General features: G+C 39.1%; 1 protein-coding gene across 1 annotated transcript; it reads left to right on the top strand.

Annotated features, from left to right (window-relative positions):
• The first annotated feature begins 6,899 nt into the window (after positions 1 to 6,899).
• LOC307034838 (uncharacterized protein) lies at positions 6,900 to 14,428 on the top strand. The gene is made up of 18 exons (XM_079673764.1): positions 6,900 to 7,162; positions 8,086 to 8,197; positions 8,327 to 8,459; positions 8,561 to 8,635; positions 8,804 to 9,199; positions 9,387 to 9,491; positions 9,600 to 9,832; positions 9,912 to 10,090; positions 10,680 to 10,773; positions 10,855 to 11,090; positions 11,308 to 11,422; positions 11,824 to 11,941; positions 12,022 to 12,113; positions 12,555 to 12,672; positions 12,770 to 12,871; positions 12,970 to 13,143; positions 13,609 to 13,785; positions 14,013 to 14,428. Exons 2-18 carry the CDS (start codon positions 8,129 to 8,131, stop codon positions 14,333 to 14,335), a joined length of 2,739 nt encoding a protein of 912 aa, XP_079529890.1. The 5' UTR covers positions 6,900 to 7,162; positions 8,086 to 8,128; the 3' UTR covers positions 14,336 to 14,428.
• The last annotated feature ends 249 nt before the right edge of the window (positions 14,429 to 14,677 follow it).

Below are 14,677 nucleotides of genomic sequence, written 5' to 3'. Positions count from 1 at the left end.
ATTTTCCCTGGAGTGTTTACTGTGAAAAATGATGGATGTACTTTTGTGAATGATGTTTGGTATTTTCTTATAACCACTGGTTACCTGAAGGTTTTCTTCCCATACAGCAGTTTGTTACACATGTGTACATGGGTAAAAAGGGGGAGTGTGGGATTTTTTCATTTAGGGACTGGAAGAAACCTGCCGCCCCAACTCAGATGTTCAATCTGACCATTGATTGACAGTTTTAGATTTAACCTGCTCCATATCTGGGGATAAGATAATGTTTGATTAATGTTGACATGTTTCTAATATTGATTGAGTTATAACAGGTAACACAGATGCAGAATCAGTGGCCAAGGGGCTACTGAGAGAGGTAATTCCAGAATGAGAATGAGAAGGTGAACGGTGATAATGAAAACAATTTTGTAATATTTCAACAGGTATTAAAGTAACTGAGGTTTGAAATGTAGAAAGAACATATTACAGCTAAGTTAAAACATAGCAATGTAATGAGATATAATTTAATTTAGACAACATCTTGTAACTAGCCTGGTAAAGAAGTAAAAGCCATAGACTTTTTGGTTTAGATCATTATTGGGATGTACATTTAATTTAAATTCATAATGGAAAGACAGTTGATGACAGTATGTTGGATTTCTGTATTCATTTTTCAGCTTGATAATATCCAAGCAGTGACAGGTAGAAGCAGTCTCGCCTGGAAATTATTCACTTTGTCAGTATCATGATTTTAGTTGTTTTTAATCCATAACATTAGTTTGTTCCATTACCAGAGACATTAGCAGTTAATATTATATTTAGATTTTAAATAGGATCTCAAAGATTTCATTTAAAATAACACAGATGCTTGTCAGAAATTCAGAGCTATTGAGATATGTTATTTAGTTCAACTGAAGATGTTGGGGTTTATTTTGTTGACACAGGCCAAGTATTAGAATTCTGAAGCGGCCTACCAGTGGTGGGTCAAACACCTGAGGGCCCAGAAGCCCTGAGCGTAGACTTGAGGGGTGGGTATCAGATTTCTCCACACAGGTTGCTGACGCCAAAAGGGGGACCCGAGGAGCAGGAGGCCGACACAGCGGAGTTCGTCTGGCTGAAGGTCAAGAGGCCTACGTGGCTCAACTCCAGGTTCTCCGGCCTCTACAGAGTGACCCAGAGGACATCTCATGCAGTCCGCCGAGGAGCAAAGGGGGACATCTGGTACTACTGGAGCCAGTGTGCGGCGAGGAAATCACCGGCTAGGACCATGGAGGACATCAGGACGGACCTGGCTATCGTCAACGAGGACATCACTACAGCAGACGACTTGGAAGCTTCCATCAGCGGACTGGAGGAGAAGGACCTCGCGGACATCCCGACAGCAGACGACTCGGAAGCTGGCGTCAGCGGGCTGGGGGACTTCTCGAGGCAGCAGAGGAGTCTACTTCTCTCTGATCAGATTCATCAGTTCAACCTTTGATGGAAAGGCCGCATTTCCCCCTCCCTATCAGCTGCCCTTGTTGGCGTTTTCCGCTGAGGGGGGGGGGGGGGGGCCCTGAGGATTCAACAACACGCAAGGATGCTGCTTTCTGGCACTCAGGTTCGCACTCTGATAGTTCCTTCACTGACATTGAAAGTTGTGTTCTGTTCACAAAGGTTTAATGAAGGGGGACAGACACAGTATTAAAGAAGGACAGTAGTTTTGTTTCAAATGTCTTATGTGTGTTGGTCTCGTTAATGCGAGACCAAAAGGGGGAAATTGAAGGATTATTTGAATTATTTGAAGTATTAAAGTAACGGGGTATGGCAGGAAAGTTAAATCTGGTATATTCATTTTAATGTCACCTTATATAGAATATGTGTTAAACTTGTGATTTCTGCATTGAGTGACTTCTGCCTAGCAGATACCAAGAAGAGGCCCCTAGGGTCTCTCTGTTAATTATCAATAGTCCTTGCAATTAACAGGGGAAGTCCCAGATACATTTTCAGATAATGTAGTTAAAGTCTTGTAGAATTAATGTTTATCTCCTACACATCCTGCAGGCCTGGAGACTTGGGTCACCCAGCAGTAACCAAGATAAACGTCCTTTTGAGCTTATCAATAAAATGTATTCATTCCTAGCAAGCTGACTTTGGGATGAAGGGAAGTTCAGGGAAGCCATTAAGCCACAAGAACAATTAAACTTCTGTTAATCAACCAAAACTCATGACTTTCAGGGGACAGGACATTCGGACCTATAACAAGGGTCACTTCCTAGAGAATATGTGTGTGTATTTCTTACTGTGATCAGATGTCCTGTATAATCATTTATCAACTATTCCTGTATTAGTGTTTTATTTGATTCCTCTGCTTTTATTCTTTCATATGTGGGTACTGGAGGGCTACAAACAGTGTGGAGAAATTAGCTTAAACATGTTTTATTACTCTATGGGAAATGGAAGCAGCATGTCAAATGATCAGGGAAATCTACTTGTTTTAAAAATATGTGTGTGGTTGATTACTTTGTATTAATAATAGCAGTATGTGTAAAGGAAGCTGGAAATATGCAATGTGAAACCTTTTATTTGAAATAAAGATTCTGCAGGGAATATTCTTAAAGAACAATAGCTCTAGTGTCTGGAAGAGCTGCAGGCTAAATGAGTGTGCGGTACTTTTTACTGCTTGAGATCAGAGCTGATGTTTTCCTCTTGTTATTATTGTTTGAGGTTAAGGTAACTCACATGTGTTATTTGTATAATCCAACTATAAAAAACTATATCTTAAAACTATCTTTATAAAATGCCAAAAGTATGTGAAACTTGCAAGGAGGGGTTTGTTATCTCGAATGTAAGGGTCGCCTCTGGCTCGCGCTGATTGGCTGTCTTTTCTAAGTGGAGGACCCCTCGGGGGGGGGGGGGGGCAGCCGCATAGCTCCTCCTGGGGTTTTGGATATAAGCCGATGTTTTCTTTAGACCAGCCTCTTCTTTTTCTTCAGGCTGACCAGGAGGGTAGGACAGAGATAGAGCAGGAAGTACTTCCTTTGTATTTGTATTTGTATTTGTATCTGTATTTTGTATTGTTACTTTTTATCATTAAAACAAGATTATTGTTTAACTTTCATTCTGGTGTTTCTTAATCCCTTCCTTTTTACGAATTTACCCAGCTTATAAAACGACACGCGGAGACGAGGTTGGTTTTAAACATCCTCCAAATCTCCAACAAAAACAACTTTTAGTTGGCCGGCTGTAAGCGGCGTTAGGGTCGAGTTTGACAGCTCCACACCGAGGGAGAGGCCTGCCGATGCGGAGCCTGAAGAGGCTTCAACAACGGCCACATCCGCCGGCATAGTGACACCGTCTGTATTAGTAGAAGAGTGTTTTTATAGCAATTGATCGCATCCGCGCTGCTGCGCCAGTCAACAGAGCGTGCGTGTGACATATTTAGTAGCAGGATGTGCTCTGAAAAATAGGGCTCCCCGAAAGCAAATGGGTAATTCGAAAACTGACAGAGCTCCCTCTATACAAATCGAACTGTAGAAGGTGTGAAAGCACCTATTGTTTTAAATAATGGTCGGAATGTGACCTGTGAGCCTTCTGAATTACCGTGGGACAGCACATTCTAAACTAAAATGTTCAATCAATAAAGTAACATCTTATCTTATCTTAATAATATCTTCATATTAATAATAATAATAAATCATACAGTATGTGTCCGAAAGGGAGCAGGAGGAAGCAAACACAAAAATATACTGCATATTAAAGCAAACGATTGTAAAGGTTAAAGTATGAGCATAACAAATAAAGAAGTGTAATGTAAACATTTACATTATAATTATGATTATTTAATATATAAAGACTATATATTATTGAATTACAAGACTAGATATACTTTAGTTGATCTAAAATATTGATGTGTTAAAATGCTCTTCAAAACACAACTGAAAGTCCATGAAACTTGTCTTTCTGTATTTGTGAATGAAGCGCCATCTCCTGGTTAAAACCTGAAATTGAAAATCTGGCAACGCCCTCTTGGAAAATAGTGGGAGGGCTTAACATTCCTCTATACTGGTCTTTGGCTGGTGGTAGGCAGGAAGCTGTAAGCTGGAGTCCGAAATGCAGTGCTCCATCTGTACCAACCTACATCACTGAAGCAATGGGAAGGTGTGAAGTGACAAAAGCTGCAAACCAGCAACAGGAGAGAAGCACAGAGGGCCAACAGAAGAGAAAGAGGTGCCAGATGTGTCCAAGAAACAAAGATCGCAAAGCCACCAATTGCTGTTGGAAATGCATTACCCCAGTGTGCAATGGCCAAATAGTTTGTGACAACTGCACACAGTGAATAGAGAAAAGACGTTTGTGTGGGCACATGTGAGTGGACAGTGTTCTGGTGTTATGTATGTCCATTCTATTTTTTGTCCTCCAGACGGATGGACATACTAACAATACTTTTTGAAGATTTTTGATGTTATTTCTTGTGAATATTTTGTATAAAAAGTTATAAATAAGCATGTTAAATGTAAAATCAGTCTTTTGTTGACCCAAATATAATAAATATAATCACCTTTAACCAAAATTAAAGAATTTTTTTAATTCATTGCAAAAACACATTGATTCTAATTGGGGTCATTTTTGACCCCACTCATGGAAGAGTGTAGGTATTGGTCGTTCATGCATCCAAGGTTTGGGAGAACTTGCACAATTGGTGGCTGACTAAATACTTTTTTGCCCCACTGTATGAGCTATCATCCCTCTGTTTTTATATAAGAATAAAACAAAAACTATCCAGTATCAAATACTTATTTCACTCCAGGGTGATAGTAGGACACCCTATCTAGTCACTCAGAGAGAATCAGGACAATCTGATGTACAGTTTCAAAATAAAAGACCTTTCAAGTCTCATATGAGCTATCGTCCTTCTGTTTGTATCCAACAGTTAAAATGTTCTAATTACATTGAACCAGAATTGTCCCCCTTTTGTCTTTAACAGTGAAGAAAATTGGATATGTTAATGATAAATTGACGCCAAAACTCAAAATGTCCCCGGTTTTAATTTAGAAAATCTGGTCACCTTAATGTAGTGTGAATAACAAAAAAAAAAATCAGTCGTCTTCCAACTCCTGCTCTGCCTCATAAATAGCTGTATGGACAATAAATCACACTTTTGCCCTCTTTGCATTTGACAGCCTTCTCATGGAAGGCAAGAGGCTTCGAAAAAAAAACTCGGGCCAGAGGAAGTCCCGAGTTCTACGCCAGCTCCGGTAACAACCCCTCTCTTGTGTGTCAGTTAAGAGTCGCACTGTCTCTCGGTCGGCGGGTATTTAAACACCAAAAAAGGCAGGAGCAAGCTGACTCCGCCATTCCCAAGTACCTGTCATCCTGTTATACCTTCTGAAGTTAAATCAGCGCTTGAAGCCTCTAATTCCACGATATATTCCCGTGAACAAACTCGATTCCCTCTGCCTGCAATGTAAACAAATGTTTCTACTTCCGCGTTCAACCACGTTGTGCCACTGACGTCCCACCCCCGAGGATTCTGGGAATCGGAGTCCCAGATCCAGCCACGAGTTCTAGCTTACTGCCCCCTGCAGCAGCAATTCCTTAGGAATTGCATCTAGCAGGTATATAATACTATTCTGCATAAGCAATGGTTTTTATGGAAATAAAAGTAAGTCATATTTGAGGCAATTATACAGAAGTTGTAAGTGTATGTATTTATACTATTATTAATCAATTAAATTAATCAATTTCCGGTGAATATGAAGGGAGCTCGATACATTTTTTACCATCATTTTAGACTTCGATCTCTTCTACAGTGTCTCTTCTATGAATACCATGAATCATTCTCTGCCAAGCGGCCATGCACATTTAATCACCTACCAAAGAAGAGTTTATCCTTACAGGAATTAAGCTCAACCTGCAATATTCTGCCCCCTCGCTGGGTGTGCCTCAGGAGGATTCATGCTGCAAATCGTTTCCAAGCTCTTTCTAATCACAGATGTTCATCAAATGACCTTATCACAGGCTTAAATCAAGGTTTCTTAGCAGGTCATGCTGGCTCCCAGGGACCCATGTCTGTTAAAACCTGAACTCAAGACTGAAGTTTGCACTGAAGGAGCCAGGAGTATTGCACGTGCTACTATTTAAACGTTTAAAAACATGACAGGTCCCTAGCCTAGTGCTAGGAGGAATTATTCTAGCAACGTTTCTTTATTGAGCTGTTTATTCACGATTATTCTGTCAAGAGTATTAATAACTACTAAAGATTTTCCCGTTTCTATGCTCTGTAGATGATATGGCAGGAAAAGCAGACATCCCATATGCCTCTGTGGCATATATATTTTAAAGTTTTATACTCAAACAGTGCATTTGGTTGCCGTAGTAGCCCACGTTTCTTCGACACCTCATCAGAAGCATTATGCTGGATCCTCTGCAATACCTGCAAGCACCCCACGTCCATCTTTTAACCATTTCCGAGTAGTTGACTTTCCCAGTTAAAACAGCAAGGCCTACCTCTTTCAGAACAGGAAGTAGAAGCCCTTCCACACGTCTAGAATTATCGGTATCATTCTCGATAGCGTGCTGATGCAAGCTTCACTGCCACCAGACAAGCTGTCCCGCATCAGAACAGCCATAATTACAATTCATGTTATTTATTTAGCGCCTTTCAAAGTGCTCTACGTTACAATACATATTAGACTTGTAATGCATTCAATACTGATTACTGCTTTAATTTGGTCTCCCACTGGTAGTCTCTAAAATAGATGTTTTATATTTATAAGGGCTCTAGCTCTAGCCTTTCTGTCCAAACCTTAAGGCACCATAGTCTTAGGTCGCGTTCACACCTGCTTGTTTAGCTATTGAATCGGTCCATGTAGCGTTAACCCCTTGATGCGGTTCGTTGGATTGGTGTGGAAGCAGTCCGATACCTCTGCTCCGCAGCCTGTCCTCCTACAAAAAACGACCAAATAGGTCGATTGTTTAAGCAGTGTTGATCACGATATTACGACCCATAGCCACGTAGCTTTCCCATTATTCATTTCTAGCAGCAGTTTATTACAACCTTTTGTCACGTTTTGTCACGATCGTAATCCCGTGAACTTTAACCTTGCGCATCAATAAAAGTGGGACGAGCCAAGAAGATGAAGATGAAGAAGAAGATGAAGAAGAAGAAGAATTGTTAAAGAGCGTCAGAGCTTTACAAGTGGTAAATCTGATTTCTGTATTTCATTTGATTTGTTTACGCTTTTAATTAATCCTGTCGTTTTTCTACTAATCATGTTTAACCACGATATTTCAGTTTTACGTTTTAGGGCTGGCCCGTGGCATAGGCAGTATAGGCGAATGCATGTTGTTAGCAATAGCATGGCTGTAAAGGTTAGCGCTTAGCGCTTAGCTTATATGCGCTAACGGATATGTATTGCAATATAAGAAGGTTCGTCTACAACAAGTTGGAGGGAGAGTTTTCTCCTTCGCACAAAAGGAGCTAAAATCTTGCCTAAAAACAAAACCCTTGGTAGCACGTGACATAACACATAACAATGGCAAAAGTATGTATATTCAGCTAACCAGACCAGGACATGATATGAACGTAAACAATGCGAAAGGAAATGGCACTTTAATAATAATAATAATAATAGTTGACATTTACATGGCGCTTTTTATAATGCACACACTTTTTCTTTCTTCGAAATGTCACCTAACATGTTGCATTAATGATAGTTAGGGTAAGTTCAACACTTGAATATCATCAGGTCATAGTTGTTTTACTACTTTAAACATTCGCTAATTCAACTTAAGTTTTGTGAAAGCATCACATCTAGTTAAAAAGAGAAATATATTTCCCTGTAATTACTGATTTACCTGGGACTTGATTGATTTTGGTGCCTGTAGTTTTATTTTGGCAAATGCTTATTTATGAAGCAACAATTAAATTACATGGTAGCACAGCTAATCTGAGTTCATCTGTTTGGTTTTTTTCAGGTCATCTATCAATTCAATTATATGAAGTAGCCTATTATCATAAAAAAATCAACGGTTCTTTTCAGAGCCATATTCCTCTTCCTACTCTCTTTCACCCCTCTCGTTTTCTTGTCTTTTGTTTTGTTTTTCTCCCTCCCTGTATGTCAGTTCATCCTTTGTTTGTTGTTGCCCTTTTTATCCTCACTTAAAAATGGCATCCAAGCAACTGAATGAATGGCTAGAGATAGGGAATGCCCTCGCAGATGAGTTGGCAAATAAGGCAAGTACAACATTATCCAAAAATGTATTATAACATTTACTCAAATGATAACAGACACACACATTACAAAGATGTGTGTGCAACAATTAAGGGAAATATATAATCTCTTTTATATATTTATATATTAAGATACCAAAGAAACCAAAGAAACCGAAGATACAGAAGATACCAAAGAAAATAACGCAAGGATCAAATGTTTCCTGGAGGAAGAGGGACCTGGATGGGAACATTATAGCCCAACATTGGAATAAGAATCGATCTGGTCTGTAAAATATAATCTAGTTCTAGTGTTTCATTAAGTTTTAATGTCGTTGGTCGGTCCTCAATAATGTTTCCCATATCATCGTACTTTGTTTTATGCAGTTAAACCTTCCAGCTCTCAGAAGTCCCCAGAGGTCGAGGAGACACATGAGATTCCTCTACAGGTCCCAAGTCTTGGTATGCACAATGAATTCTTAAATGATCCTTCAACTTGAAATGTAGGTAATTGTTTGTAGTATGTAATAGCTTTGTTCATGATACATTGTAAAGTGAAAAGCCATGTATGGAATATCTTTTTTAAATTAAACTAAATTCCATGATTTGTTTTATATTTTGTTATTTTAGATCAACATCTTCAGACACTGAGAAACCTGTTGGGTTCTCTCACTGTCCCTGCATCATCAGAAGAAACACCCACTGCATCAACATGGACCCAAAGACAGTTGAAACGTGAACAAAAATTCAGAGCTGCAATGCCAGAGCTCCTTAATTTGAAATTGGCTGCAGAGATTGTCACTACACGTTCCTGTCTCCAATGCAAAACTGCTGATGCTGTGGTCCGGTGCTTGGACTGTGTTCCACCAGGAACTCCCTTTCTTTGTCCGGCATGTGACCCTATTATCCATGGTAAACATGTCTTCCATGACAGGGAAGCCATGTTTGATGGGTTTTACAGACCTATTCCTCCCACATCCTTAGTGGTTGTGGATGAAAGTGGCCAATATGGACTCTGTGAACAAGGTGGGTTCAAATAATGTATTACATATTCCCTTACCATGGTTTCCTAATGTGCACTACATATACAGCGGCATCATTTTCACCATTTCGGAAGTTTGCTTTAATAGTTAAAATGTCTCAATTTGTATTGACTACATTTCCTAACATGTCCTAACATGCATATGAATCTCTAAAATTGTCTTTGCTGCAGTGTGTCTGCTTCCAATTCCTCCGCCATCCCAAATCTGCTTCTGTGGTCCAAGCCAAGATTTCACCATCATCCCAGGAAAGCAGACCGTGTTGGTGACTATCAATGGTTTGTTGCCACCAGAAGACGATCAAGCAGAAATACAGGATTACTATTATACTTTTGTCCTACATTGCATAGATAGCTGTCAAATTGCACATTTATATTTTTTCTCAGGTCCATACAACGTTCGTCTGCCTTCTGTGTGCTGTCCAATTTGTTCCGCCAAATGGTCCCCGATCATAGGTGACTTGCTGGGATACAAATACTGGCCAGCAACCGACAGCTGCAAAATTATTTTTAAGTTTGATGTGTTCACATCATTCGAGCAAATGAAATTGGCCAGCCCAGCATTATCCCAGCAAGTATTTATAAAAATGCTTGAACATCGATCGTTTTCCACAGGAAGGGTAAGAATAAAATGTGGTTTTCAAGATTTTTGAATACCAAACTTTTAATTAACCAAATGAATACCATTCTTGTTTCCAGACAGCCAGAATCTGTAGCGATACCTTCCACAGAGTCTTTCGGGAGTTTGCCTTCTGTAATTACAGACAAGAAGATCTATGCCTGGTGGAGCCCTTTAAATGCCCAGCATGCACACCTGACATTCTGGCTATTGCTGTAGATGGCAATAGAAAGCATTATCGCTTCAAGAAGTCCAGAGGGTCAGTGAAATCATATTCTCATTTTAGTTGTTGTTTTATTGACTAAGCTGAATGTCTTTGCTGAAATGTCTAACTTTCCCCAACTCTGCAATTTCTTTTTCCAAAGTTTGTAGACCATCAGAAAACAATAGTTGGTTTGAAATTACACATAATTATATAAATCCAATTCATAAACATTATTGTATATGACGCCTGTAAAGTTAACTCAACTTTAAAATGTTAAATGGTTGACGTTAGTTGGATATGTTGGAGCTAAGAACAAGTTTTGGATATAATCGCTTCATGAAAAATGTATTAAATTGCCCAGGAACCTTTTTCTATGCCTTCCTCTGCCCTATTCCATGCCCATCAATATAAAGGATGTACTTTTATTTTTACCTTTTTACAAGAAGTCAGTAAACTTTTCACTAATGTTAAATAATGGTGGCAAAAGACTTTACACAGAATTACAGATCAAATTCACAAAGACCTTTTCCACATTTATGAAAATGTTATGGCAAAAGCAAATTGGCCACATTAAATAGAGGACACAATCAAACTTATGTATGTATGATAATGTTGCTTACAATGTCTTTCTCGAATTTCGCAGGACAGATGAACCGTCTCTATTTGATGGACTGTTCATTGCCCAGGACAGTAAAGTGTCTGCCTTTGTCGACAAAATCAGGAGCCAGATGACGATTGTAAGAATCTATTCAATCCCCTAACCCTTTATTTATTTTTCTTAGCACAGGGTTAAATGTAACAGATTGTGTCTATTTCAGAAAAGTGGTCCTGATGTTTGTGGACCGGCAACATTCACAGCTTGCAGAGAAACCTCACACAAGTCCAGGGCCAAGGTGGATGAGGAAGGACTGCAAATAGCTGTGTGCAGACATGGCATCTTACTACAAGGCCTAAATCACTACCGTGGTGAAATATATGCCTACCCAATGTTCCTGCAGAAGGAGCTGGCTGAAGTTGCGAATGCAACATTCTTTTGTATGGATGTTGCCTGCAGGTAGTTATAACTATTGCAAAATTGGAAGTGTTTGTGGGAAACGTGTTATCTATTTAATTCTTGCACATCCAGTAGATGTAAAGCAAAAAAAGCATTCATTTGGATAAATGCTGATGTTGGTTACAAGGATTGTACTGGTAATTTTAAGGACCTGGTTTATCTTTTTACTATTATGCCATCATGCAACTGGAAAAGCTAATTGATTTTGTCATTACAGGTACTGGCCTTATTTGGAGAAGATGGCAGCAAAGTTGCCTGAGCTCCAACCACTTACAGAGATGAAACCTTTTCTCTCTGTAATGCACGCCAAGGCCCACACAGGCAAATGCGAGGTACAGTACGCAAGTTAAACATTTGTGTCACTAGATTCAAATGTTTTAGAAATTGTAGTGCACATAAGAATATCATGTAGTATATTCTATTCAAGCCTGTGGAATAATTGTAATAGTTACAAATGTTGACAAAATTGTTACAAAACAGACTGTCACAAGGATAGGCTTCCAAAACCCATTATGTTTATTTTAGTAAATATATCCGCACTGTAGAAATAATGAATGAATAGAGCTTCAAATAACTGCAGTTGTGACATTGTAGTTCAAAGCATAATTCAATATCAGAACATTTTAACTTTCTGAAATTGCTCCTGACACTGATGATAACTAAAGATGTACAGTACAAGAAATTATAATATTGAACTAAATAGCTAGATCTCATTGTTTATGATTCTGAGCAGGTGAAGTGGGGTGGCAGAAGCCAGGAAGGTGCTGGAAATACTGTCGGCGAGGAAGTGGAACAGGTTAACAGCTTCCTCTCAAGGGCAGCTCTGACAACAAAATACATGACCAAATCAGGTTGGTAGAGGAAAACAAATAGTTTTAAGTAGTGCCACATTGTAAAGCTCATATGAATTTTCATGTTTTTGTGTTTACAGCTAGAGCAGATATGATAACCGTGCTGGCTATGCAATGGAACCACAGGAAGGTGGAGAATCTCCACAAGACACTCTCAAAGAGATTTGTCAAAGTAAGACGTCCATGCTGCATTTCAAAATGTATATTAAGACTATCCGAGTTTGTTGTTGTAGTAATTTAACACCATCCTTAGCTACATGTTGTTGAATTGAATGTATTCTGCAATCATTTCATTATGATGGCGCTGCCATGGCACACTGTTCTGCCAAGAGAGTCTCTGTTCTGTTTGTTTTTAATAAAGCACTATAGGTTGATTCATCTGAATTTCTGGATAATAATAATAATAATAATAATAATAATAATAATGTTAATCCTGCTTGATCTTGAAAAAAAAGGGACACTAAGGTGATACTTGCCAACCTTGAAGAGAAGGTGTTTAGCATTTCATGTTGTTGTCTGGTCAGTTAATGTGCATAAAGGAATTCAGTAAAAAGCAACCTTCTCAACCAACTGGAACGCATATTCACTTTTTCCTTTTAAACATTCTAACCAGACTACACAGAGAGCACAAACTGAAGTGGACAATCTTGAGAGTCTCAAGCAAGAGCTGAACATCTCCCTGGAGGACACGGAGCAGTGGGTGTTGGAGGTCAAGCAATGGGCAGCCACTGGTATGTTATATGATCACTGTGGTATAGATTTGGTTCCATATTTCCAAACATTTGGCTTCATGTTTTATGATTACACCTTGTTGTTTCTGTTTTCAAGAGAAACATGGAGCCCAGAGTAGCCAAGAGGAGCTCCAGAGAGAAATAGATGAAATTATTTATTCCCTCCGAAGAAAGAAACACGACCTCTATCGACAAAATGGTATTTATTATTACGTTATCTAGAAACAATATTTGTTTCTTGTTGTTGTTGTTTGTATTATTAATATTAGTTTATTTGTATTTTGTTTTACTTTACAGACAGCAACCAAACAAGGCAACGCAAACGGAGAAGACTGACAGAGCTCAAGAAGAAACTCAGAGAGAGGATACTGCAGTACAACACCATTGATGCCTGTTCAGAGAAAATTGACACAGAAGCAGCATGCGGTCTGTCTGAGGATGTCATTCTGCCCTGGGAGGCGCAAGGAGATGGTAAGAAACAACTTGTTTTTGTTTGCCCTAGATATTCCATAAATTCAGTTGAAGTACTAGAATACAATCACCAATGTAACACAGAGCTATCAACATAGGTGTCACAAATCATCATGATCACAACAAATCATTTTAAAATAATTATATTGAAAGGTCTGTATGATGTTGCCCTATCAAGTCTTAATAGTCTAGTCTCACTGGGACAGGCATATCTATGGAAACAGTAAAACCCTTCCTGACCACCCTGAACTGCATACTAATGTTGAATCTCAAGACATACTGAATGTAATTCTGCCAACATAGACAGAATTGAAAAAATTCAGCAAGCGGCGAGGTTGAATTTTTTTTTACCAGATTTTAAGGTTTTGGTCAATTTAATTAAAAAAGATTGAATACAAACTGATATTATTTGTTTTATTAGCCTTACCATTGTGGTTGTTATATTTTGTGTTTTTTCCATTATAGTGGTGAACCTGCGCACAAAGAGGCGACTTTTTGACCAGGTTATGCTGGTCAGGCGTATGGAAGAGGAGAAAGTCATCATTGTGAAGGAGATGACCCAGCATTGTCAAAATCTGAGGCAGGCACTGGACAAACTGGACCGCCTCCTTCATCAGACAAAAGACGACATCAGGAACCAAAGTATGTTCCACAAATACCGATTTATAACATTTGCCACTGCCCCCCTCCCAGTGTCAAATGTCTATCACTGAATAGCATCTGTAATGATTGCATTTTTTCTGAATCACAAATCTTTTTAGCTAATATACAGCCTCGGAGTTAAACATTCAAATTGCTTATATGGAACCAACATCAATGCTAACTAAAAGTTTCCTTACATAGACTGTCATTTTGTCTTTTTATTTTAGTTTCTCCAAGCGATATAACAGAAGAGGGATACAGGGGACTGCACTGCTGTATTTTACACCATCAATATCTTCTGGAGCAGAAACTGAGCAGAGTCACCAGCACCTACAGCTGTATTGGCTCGGACTCGTCTTTTCTCATGATGGAGGAAGACATTGAAGACGGTAATGAGGACGACGAACAGGACAGTGATGAGGACGGTGATGAGGACAACGAACAAGACGGTGATGAGGACGGTGATGAGGACAACGAACAAGACGGTGATGAGGACGGTGATGAGGACAACGAACAAGACGGTGATGAGGACGGTGATGAAGAAAACTAACAGGACGGTGATGAGGACAACAAACAGGACAACGAACAGGACTTAACAAGTCTATTGTGTTGTATGCATGTCAACGTATTAAAACGAGTATTACGATTGAATGGCTTGTTTATTACCTTTTTTTTTATATGATCCTGCTTTGCATTTACTATGTCTGGTATTCAACTAAATGCCATTAGCAGTTATCAGTCACCTTCAGATCCGAGTTACCTCGAGGGCCAGAGGTTCCCCACCCCTGGTATAAGGTTTTGGTGATCACCCTTATTATCATCATGTCATTTAATCATGACCTGTTTAATTAGCCAATGCTTACATCCAAAGAATGTGTCTAGACTTTACTCC

Source organism: Notothenia rossii, assembly GCF_949606895.1.
Source record: "Notothenia rossii genome assembly, chromosome: 4".
In the NCBI taxonomy this organism is placed as follows: Eukaryota; Metazoa; Chordata; class Actinopteri; order Perciformes; family Nototheniidae; genus Notothenia; species Notothenia rossii.
The sequence above is the reverse complement of the archived record's forward strand: the minus strand, read 5'-3'. Positions and strand labels throughout refer to the sequence as shown.